Genomic DNA, 10,603 nt, shown 5'->3' with positions numbered 1-10,603 from the left:
TAGGGATGTGGAGGATAAAAGGGACTGTAGAGTAGACATCCACCAGTAAGGTTGATAATGAGGTTAATAAGGAGCCCAGATCCACCTAGTTTCACCTATCTCCTGCCAGCTTGTATTTCTTCCCCTCTCCACAACCTTCTTATTCTGGCATCCTATCCCATCCTTTCCAGTCCTGATGAAGGATCTCGGTCCAAAATGTAGACTGTTTATTCATTTCCATAGATGCTACCTGACTTGCTGAGTGTTTTGTGTGTTACTTGAAATTTCCAGCATCTGCACAGTCTTTTGTATTTATGAAAAGCTGAGAAGTAATGTTTGAACCATATACAACAGCAGTAAGGCCACAGTTTGACCAGTGGTTTCCACATCAGGAACAATGTGATTTTATTGCAGGGGATACAATGGAGATCTGAGGATATTGGTATAATTGAAAAACAATGTGTATGAAGAAATATTGGATGAACTGGATTAAAACACACAAAATGCCTGTTCACAAAATGAATAGGTGGCATGATGCAGAAACCTTCATCACATTCAAAAAAGTAGCTCAATGTAACGTGATGCTGTCAGTTGTAACTAACGCATGTGGATGTCAAATTTCAAAGTAATTTTATGATCCAAGTACATACATATGTCACCATATACAACCCGGAGATTCATCTTCTTGCAGGCATACTCAATAAAACCATAATAGAATAACAGCGAGAGTAGAAAATCTGCAGATGCTGGATATCAAAAGCAGCCCACACAAAATGCTGGAGGAACTCAGCGGGTCAGGCAGCATCTATGGAAAAGTGTAAACAGTCGACATCTCAGGCCAAGACCCTTCTTCAGGACTGATAGAAGGACACTCTTCTTCAGGACATAATAGAATCAATGAAAGACTGCACCAATTTGGGTGTTCAATCTGTGTGCAAAAGACAACAAACTGTGCAAATACAAAAAGGAAGAAATAATTATTATATTAATAAGCAATAAATATCGAGAACATGAGACAAAGTGTCCTTGAAAGTGAGCCCATGGATTGTGGTAACATTTCAGTGATGGGGTAACTGAAGTTGAGTGAAGTTATCCACTCTGATTCAAGAGCCTGATAGTTGAGAGGTACTAAATGTTCTTGAACCTGGTGGTGTGAGTCCTGAGGCTCCTGTACCTTCTTCCTGATGGCAGCAATGAGAAAAGAGCATGACCTGGGTGGTGGGAGTCCCTGGTGGTGGATGCTGCTTTCCTGCAACAATACTCCATATAGATATGTTCAATGATGTGAAAGGCTTTACATGATGGACTAGGCCATATCCACTACTTTTTCTAGAATTTTCTGTTCAAGGGCATTGGTATTTGCTGTAATTACAATGAAGTCATTATAACCACATCGGCAATGTACTGATTTTTTTCCTAAGGGAAAGAATCTGGCAGAAAAGGTTTGCGCTGATCAATGTTCTTACCACTGCCTTCTCCATCAGGTTTATTGGTCAAAAATTACTAGATATGCACGTGAGGGAAAATGAAACATTGCATTATGGCACAGGCTACCGCATCCCAACGTGAACCACCAACAGGAAAATAGACTCAGTGGCCACTTTACTAGGTACTTCCCTTACCTAATAAAGTGGTCACTGAGTGTGTGTCCGTGGCCTTCTGCTCTTGTCGCCCACCCATTTCAAGGTTCAACGTGTTGTGCGTTCAGAGATGCTTTTCTGTACACTATTGTAACGTGTGGTTACTTGTACAAACGTATTACTGTCACCTTCCAAAGTTCCAAGTTAAAAGTAAAATTATTATCCGTGTATATACATGTCACACTTACAACCCTGAGATTCTTTTTCCTATGGGCATACTTGGTAAATCTATAGAACAGAGACTGTATACAGGATTAATGAACAACAAACTATGCAAATGCAAATACAAATATAAATAAACAGTAATAAATAACGGGTATGAAATAATAATAAGATAAATAGTCCTTATGGTGAGACTACTGGTTGTGGGAACACCAGAAACAGAATGAGTGTAGTTATCACTTTTTGTTCAAGGGCCTGATGGTTGAGGGGTAGTAACTGTTCTTGAACCTGGTGGTGTGAGTCCGAGACACTTGTACCTTCTACCTGATGGCAGCGCGAGAAAACAGTGCGGCCTGGGTGGTGAGGATCTTTGATGATGGATAGGGGAACGTTTCATATGATGTGCTCAGTGGTTGGGAGGGTTTTTTATCTGTGATATTCTGGGCTGAATCCACTACCTTTTGTAGGATTTTCTGCTCAAAAACATTGTTATTCCCATACCAGGCCATAATGCAGCCAGTCAACCCACTTTTCACCACACACCTCTAGAAGTTTTCCAAGGAATTGAATGAGATGCCGAATCTCTGCAGACTCCTGAGGAAGCAAAGGCGCTGTTGTGCTTTCTTTGCATTTACATTGATATGATGGGTCCAGGACAGGTCCTCTGAGATAGTGACACCTAGGAACTCAGTTAATGACCCTCTCCACCTCTGATCCTCCAGATGAGTACTGGCTCATGGACCTCTGGTTTTCCTCTCCTGAAGTCTACAATCAGTTCCTTCGTCTTACTGACATTGAGTGAGAAGCTGTTTTTATTACACCACTCAGCCAAATTGTCAATCTCCCTCCTATATGCTGATTCATCGCCACCTTTGACATGGCCTACAACAGTGGTGTCATCAACAAACTTGTACTTGGTTTTGGAGCTGTAAATAGCCACGCAGTAGCTTAAACTAATCTAGCCATTCTGCTCGAACCTCTCTCATTATTAAGGCGTTTTTGCCCACATAACTGCCACTTACTGGATGCTATTTTTTTTTTCACACTGTTCTCTGGAAACTCCAGAGACAGTTGTGCATGAAAGCCCTAGGAGATCAGCAGTTTCTGAAATACTCAAATCACCCCATCTGGCACCAACAATCACTCCATGGTTAAAGTCACTTACAGTAGATCACATTTCTTCCCCAGTCTGATAAACAACTGATTCTTTTGACCATGTCTGCATTTCTTTATGCATTGCGTTGCTGCCACATGATTGGTTGATTAGATATTTGCATTAAAGTGAGGTGTACAAGTGTACCTAATAAAGCAGCCACTAAGTGTAGATACAGATGGCAGACAAATATTAAATTTGCTGTGTGAATTATCTGAGTATACTTACTTTGCCCTGTTTACACTACGACTGCAATCCATTTCTGAGAGGCACATTTACTCTGATGGATACCTGACGTTAACTACAACTGGAAGTGATCCATTACTGCTGTAAACCTGCACAAATAAACAAATTACTAAACCTGTAACTTTGGAAGTAACAATGTGTCATTGTTCAAAGTCCAAAGTTCAAAGTACATTTATTATCAAAGAATGTATAAATTATACAACCTTGAGATTCCTCTGCTTACAGGCAGCCACAAAACAAGCAACCCAAAAGAATCCAATTTAAAAGAAAGACCAACACCCAATGGGCAGAGAGAGAAAAACAATAAAAGCAAGCAACAGCATTCAAAACGGAACTGAGTCCATAAATATGGAGCCTGGAACAGTCCAAGCAGACCCACAGCCTCAGCGTCAGTTCATCACACAGCAGGGTAAATCACCGTGAAGCTCACAGACACAAAGCCCAGAGTAGCCAGAGCAGTCTCACAGCCTCAGCACCACTGAGAGGAGCAAACATCGTGAGAGAGCGAGCAGAATCAACCCAACCCTTGCCTCCGGTCCCAACACCCTGCCTTTTCAGTCTACCTGGGCTGGTGTTTAAATTGTCCAAACACCTGGTCATCTCCTGATATACTCATTTTGCAGACTCTGTGGCAAACAAAGTGTTTTTCCTATGATGTTCTGTATTGACTCACACTATGATGAAGAAATACCTCGCTGAATCCTCCTTCTCTATTGAACGGTAAGCTTTCTTCATCAGCTAAACTATGTTTGAGAAATATTCCCTCATGGACATTGTTAAATCTGTCTGGACTAATGCAATATTTACTATGGTTCCAAAAGTACATTCACATCCTCCTTAAACACCCGACAGTAAAATAACTTCTACATTCTTCTCCAATCATCATCTGTGACACTCTTCATCTTCACATTAGATACCGAACGTTGTCACAAGGCTACATTCCCTATTTTCATCATTTACAGTCCTGTGTAAAAGTCTTAGGCACATATATATAGTAAGGGTGCCTAAAACATTTACACAGTTCTGTATTTATCAATGTGGAGCACAGAGCAAGTTTGTAAATCGGATGGGAGCAAAGGATGTTGGGAATGGCGAGGTTGGAGTGCTGCAGGAGGGGTGTGGGACAGGTGGCAGAGAAGGAATCCCAGGACAGGGGATGGCACAGATGCAGACACATCCAGTCCCAAGACACCTCTCCCTTCCTCTTTTCCCAACCATGATTCCCCTCTCCCTGCCCACTTCCCACACTGTCCACAATAGAGACCCATATCAGAATCAAGTTTATCATTACTCACATGTCATGAAATTTGTGTTTTTTTTAGCAGCAGCAGTACAGCACAATACATAAAATTACTACAGCACTGTGCAAAAGCCTTGGGCACCCTAGCTATATACATGTGCCTAAGACTTTTGAACAGTACTCTATATTTTGGAATTCAGTTCAAAACAACAACTTCTACTGGTCAATATCGACACTTCGACGACACTTTATCTGAAGGCAACACTGCACCTTCATCATCTGTACTCTTCCTCATCAGTCCTGGTACAGCCATCCATACCGTGCAGTGCTGGTTCCCCACCGATCCCCCTGCCCCTGCATTTCACCTGAAGTGTATACCAGATCTGTATACATATTGTATACTAGAAGTGTTGCATTGGCAGAGTCCTTGCTATTGTCAAGTACCCCTCCCTTCTGTCCCACAATCTCTTTGACCTCCTACCATTAGGCAGATGGTATCGCAGTATAAGAACAAGCACTGTTAGGCTGAGCAACAGCTTCTTCCCCCAGGCTGTGAGACTTCTGAACACCCTGCTACCACCCAGTAGTGTATATTTTTTGACAGCGCCTGTAGCTTTATACTGTTGTATATTTAACCATACGTCACATATTCTCTTTGTGTCAACTTGTATATCTACAGAATATTCTTAGTAACTGTTAATATTATTGTGTTAGTCTTATTTTATGTGAGATATGTACTGTGCACTTTGGTCCCAGAAGATTGTCGTTTTGTTTAGCATGGTTGAATCACAATAAACTTCAATTTGAAATGAGCACGGTTGAATGACAATAAACTTGAATTGTGCTTCTTCCCACAGCATCGACATTGTATCACCTCAAATAGTTTCTCATTCGCTTTCCTCAAGATCAGCACTGGAATCCACTCTTGTAATGTTCTTTACTGCTTAAATACCATCGCTTTTTTCCCCATGTTACACTGAGGTGCAACTTGTATACAAATGCTGATGTGACCTCAGCCTTCAATGTACTAGATTAAATATCATCTCCACTTTGTAGATCCTTAGGCACACCGACAATGCTGAATCTTGGCATACTCTAAAGTGTAGGGAAGTGCACAGTCATGTTCTTTGGTAGAAGGAACAAAAGCCAAGACTATTTTCTCAATGTGAAAAAATACAGAAATCGGAGGTGCAAAGGGATTTGGGAGATCCCATGTAGGATTCTCTAAAAGCTAACATGCCAGTTGAGTTGGTGGAAAAGAAGCAAATGCAATGATAGCATTCATTTTGAGAGGATTAGAACATAAAAGAATGTAATACTGAGGCTTTATGAGACATTGGTCAGACTGCACTTGGAGACTGACCAATTGGGCAGATTAAGCCCCATATCTAACCAATGATGTGCTAATGTTGGAGAGGTTCCACAGGAGGTTCCTGGGAACGAAAAGGTTATTGTATGTGGAGCATTTACAATGTAGAATGGGGGAGGGTTTCTTTTTGGACCCTATTGAATATTGCGAGGTCTAGATAGAGTGGACATGAACAGGATGTTTCTGATGTGTGGGAGTCTAAGAACAGAGGGCACAGCCTCAGTACTGAAGGATGTCCCCTTAGAACAGAGATGAGGACGAATTTCTTTAGCCAGAGGGTGGTGAATCTGTGGAATTCATTACCACAGGCTGCTGTGGAGGCAAAGTAATTAGATATATTTAAAGAAGAGGTTGATAGGTTTTTGATCAATAAGGACATCAAAGGTAACGAGGAGAAGGCAGAAGAATGGGATTGTGACCCTTCTTCAGGACTGGAAAAGAAAGGGTAAAACAAGGGAATAAAAAGGTGGGGGAGGGGCAGGGGAAACAGGACCAGCTAGAAGGTGCTAGGTGAAGTCAGGTGGTGTGAAAGATAAAGGGCTGGAGATGAAGCAATCTGATCAAAGAGGAGAGTGGGCCATTGGAGAAAGGGAAGAAGGAGGGGACACAGGGGAGGTGATAGGCAGGTAAGAAGAGGTAAGAGGTGATAATCCATTGCTCTTCCGTGGATCAGATTAAGCACGTAAGGCATGTAGGCTGATAAACACAAAAATCACAATTGCAACAAAATACAATCACTGAACACTGTCACGCATCAACCACTTCACTTAAGTACTTAAGTGATCCAGCACTTAGAACACTTATCAGGTACTTTGGAACCAGTGTATTTATGAATCATTTCAAGCTAAAATAACAATTGAAAACACTACAGTATTTCAATTAATCTGCAATCTGGTTGCATTATGTCTTCAACCTTAATTCTGCAGGAAATACAATCAACACGTATGACTTGTAAAGAATGTACTTACAGCATTCTGTTGTCTGTCCCTGCAATCTATCAAAAACAAAAATTAGGTAGGCTTATACAAGTATTCTGAAAGTCATTTTCCGTAGTTGTAATTTACTCTGCCATATTTTGAGACAAAATCATGAGCATTTTAAAAACAAATAATGTTCTAGTTTCAATCTAGTAAGAACGGTGTGTGGGAGGTTGTCTTACTCAGGACCTCAGCAGCTTGAAGCCGGAGTTTTCCCACCACAATTAGTTTTCGCTAATTGCAGTTTGATGAAAAATCCCGCCACAGTCCGATGGAAAAACAATGTTCAGATAACGTTAATATTGGGATATGCAAAACCACTGAGGGATATCCAAAAGGTTTGCTATGTCTGAAATCTGAGGAAACACCAGATTTGGGTCTAACAGGCCTGAATGGCCAATGATAAGGGTTAGATACAGCAGTCATTCAAATCTACAATTACGCACGGTGATAAAGAAATCTTCTGCCAAGATCTGCAGGAATTTCTGAGGAATTCAAACCAGGGTTGTTGCTCTAATTCCACCCATCTACCATAATTGCCAATTGAAATTGCAGTTTCCTCTCTCAAGCACTTCTATAACTCTGAAGTATTTAAACACTGCCACTCTCCACTCCCGATCAGAACAGCAGCACTGACCCCTAGGTTCACCTGTAGCCATCAATCCCAAATCACACATGCATTTTGTGGAAGTAATTCAGAAAATGTGTAGCTTGGGTGGTTGATGGTTGGGTTAAGTTGTTCTCCAATCTTGGCAATTCAAATGCAAACGTTCCATCACAATACTGTGCGTTAACAGCAAACTGATATTGTTTCCTGATATGGTGATGAGACATTTGCAAATGAATTGCCAAGATCAGGGAACTCAACCCAACACATTCATTGGGGTCAATCCTATCAGAAACTCCTGTCACCATATGTATCTTCATTTCCCCAACCATCATATGTGTGCCCTGATCAGCTATTTCACCTGCACTCCTCAGATCCTACATTCTCCTTTATATTTAGGTGTATCTGCAAATCATGATTCTTCCAAACCATGTCTGCACCTGTACCTGTCTGACTGCCTCCTACCTGCCAGAGTCTGCTTCCTTAGTTTTCCTGATGTGGCATCTTCAGCCAAATTCCAGCATTTATCCAGACTCTAGGAAGTGCACCTATCGGGCCATCAGGGAAAATCTGAGAACTTCTTTGTCAATGACACTCTGGTGTTAAGACTGGCTGGGTTCACCTACATGGACTCCCTCCATGTTCTCCCTGGTGTGGGGCTTGTGTGCACCGTTTCCATCTCATCCCACTCCTTTAAAAGTTGGAGGCCACCTTCTCCAGAGGCACCTGAAGTAAAGGCCACTTAATTACAGCAGAAATGTTATCCCAAAGAATTTACTGGGAATGATTTTCCGAAGAGCTTAATAGAAGTGTAGGCAAAAATACTGGCAATTGTAAATTCCATTGTAAAATCTGAAGATTACTTTCAATCTGGTTAAGAAACTTTGGTTGTAGAAAATATTGGAAGATGTGCAGAGTAAATTAATTACATACGTGATTTATATTTGCAGAGCAAAAATAGTGCCAGAATCGCAATGAGACCCAGACTAACACCGATAGCAGAAGCTATAACTGTCTGGGTGTTCTTTCCTTCACACTTCACATCAGCTTCAGCACTCCCTGGCTTAACCTGTTTAAGGTTAAGCGTTTCACATCTGGGGATGACACAGAAAAAAAAATCTGTACAAGCACCTGCAATAGTTGCGCCAAGTTTGATTATGAAAAATCTGTTACAAGTGGATAAGTACCCAGATCCCAGTGGGATTTATCCTATGTTATTGAGGCAAACAAGAGAGGAAATTGTTGGAGCTTTGACAAAGATCCTTATGTCCTTTCTGACCATGGAGTTTAAAGTACTTACACTGTCCAGTTCTTACACTTTTCAGTTGATGAACTAATGCTTGAAAAAGTCCCAATAGGACATTTCCCACACACTGTATCTTTTAAATTTGTTCCTGAAAAATAAAAGAATATATGACTATGCCAAGTAACCAGGAGAGAGCCTGTAAAACTGGTGTTAGAAAGCATTTCTTACCATTCACGCACTCCAGTTAAAAATGGTTAATTTTATTTGCTTTACAACAATGTTTAACATTGAATAAAATGAAGTTGTAGTTTTGGTACTACAACTTTAAGTATTTATTGAGCTGTCATTTGCAGAACCTGTAACTAAAGGTGTCAAACTCAGCAAAGACTTCACTGAATAGTCCTCACGGTGTTTAGGTGCAAGATTACCTGAACATGTTTTGACTTCTAGCTTTCATTAATTAATGCCTTCATATGGCTTCAATAGTTACTAGCGTCTATTATAGTCATAGTCATAGTCATACCTTATTCCCCGGGGAAATTGGTTTTCATTACAGTTGCTCCATAAATAATAACTAGTAATAGAAATAGTAATAAATAGTTAAATAGTAATATGAAATTTATGCCAGTAAATTATGAAATAAGTCCAGGACCAGCCTATTGGCTCAGGGTGTCTGACCCTCCAAGGGAGGAGTTGTAAAGTTCGATGGCCACAGGCAGGAATGAGTTCCTGACGCTCTGTGCTGCATCTCGGTGGAATGAGTCTCTGGCTGAATGTACTCCTGTGCCCACCCAGTACATTATGTAGTGGATGGGAGACATTGACCAAGATGGCATGCAACTTAGACAGCATCCTCTTTTCAGACACCACCGTGAGAGAGTCCAGTTCCATCCCCACAACATCACTGGCCTTACGAATGAGTTCGTTGATTCTGTTGGTGTCTGCCACCCTCAGCCTGCTGCCCCAGCACACAACAGCAAACATGATCGCACTGGCCACCACAGACTCGTAGAACATCCTCAGCATCGTCCGGTAGATGTTAGAGGACATCAGTCTCCTCAGGAAATAGAGACGGCTCTGGCCCTTCTTGTAGACAGCCTCAGTGTCCTTTGACCAGTCCAGTTTATTGTCAATTCATATCCCCGGGTATTTGTAATCCTCCACCATGTCCACACTGACCCCCTGGATGGAAACAGGGGTCATCGGTACCTTAGCTCTCCTCAGGTCTACCACCAGCTCCTTAGGCTTTTTCACATTAAGCTGCAGATAATTCTGCTCACACCATGTGACAAAGTTTCGTACCGTAGCCCTGTACTCAGCCTCATCTCCCTTGCTGATGCATCCAACTATGGCAGAGTCATCCGAAAACTTCTGAAGGTGACAAGACTCTGTGCAGTAGTTGAAGTCTGAGGTGTAAATGGTAAACAGAAAGGGAGACAAGACAGTTCCCTGTGGAACCCCAGTGCTGCTGATCACTCTGTCAGACACACAGTGTTGCAAGCACATGTACTGTGGTCTGCCAGCATCACTGTCAGCTTCTCCCCCAGCAGAGCAGGGCAGATGGTGTTGAACACACTGGAGAAGTCAAAAAACATGACCCTCACAGTGCTTGCTGGCTTGTCCAGGTGGACGTAGACATGGTTCAGCAGGAAGATGATGGCATCCTCAACTCCTAGTCGGGGCTGGTAGGCAAACTGGAGGGGATCTAAGTGTGGCCTGACCATAGGCCGGAGCAGCTCCAGAACAAGTCTCTCCAGGGTCTTCATGATGTGGGAGGTCAATGCCACCGGTCTGTAGTCACTGAGGGCACTGGGGCGCGGTGTCTTCGGCACAGGGACGAGGCAGGACGTCTTCCACAATACAGGAACCCTCCGGAGCCTCAGGCTCAGGTTGAATACATGGCGAAGTACTCCACATAGCTGAGGGGCACCGGCTGGGTGGCATCACTATACGACAAACATTTTCAGCTACTGGGGAGTGCAAG

At 42.2% G+C, this 10,603-nt stretch overlaps 1 protein-coding gene across 1 annotated transcript in view; it reads right to left on the bottom strand.

Moving 5' to 3' along the window:
* Positions 1 to 3,776: 3,776 nt before the first annotated feature.
* LOC140188436 (tumor necrosis factor receptor superfamily member 5-like) overlaps positions 3,777 to 10,603 on the bottom strand; it is a 30,679-nt gene continuing 23,852 nt past the window's right edge. The window contains exons 6-9 of the mRNA XM_072244696.1: positions 8,674 to 8,767; positions 8,307 to 8,467; positions 6,758 to 6,783; positions 3,777 to 3,806 (exon numbers count right to left, since the gene is read on the bottom strand). Coding sequence (XP_072100797.1) covers positions 3,777 to 3,806; positions 6,758 to 6,783; positions 8,307 to 8,467; positions 8,674 to 8,767 — 311 coding nt within the window. The remainder of the gene's footprint in view (positions 3,807 to 6,757; positions 6,784 to 8,306; positions 8,468 to 8,673; positions 8,768 to 10,603) is intronic.

This window comes from Mobula birostris, chromosome 27 (assembly GCF_030028105.1).
Source record: "Mobula birostris isolate sMobBir1 chromosome 27, sMobBir1.hap1, whole genome shotgun sequence".
Taxonomy (NCBI): domain Eukaryota; kingdom Metazoa; phylum Chordata; class Chondrichthyes; order Myliobatiformes; family Myliobatidae; genus Mobula; species Mobula birostris.
This window is presented reverse-complemented; position numbering and strand designations above follow the sequence as displayed.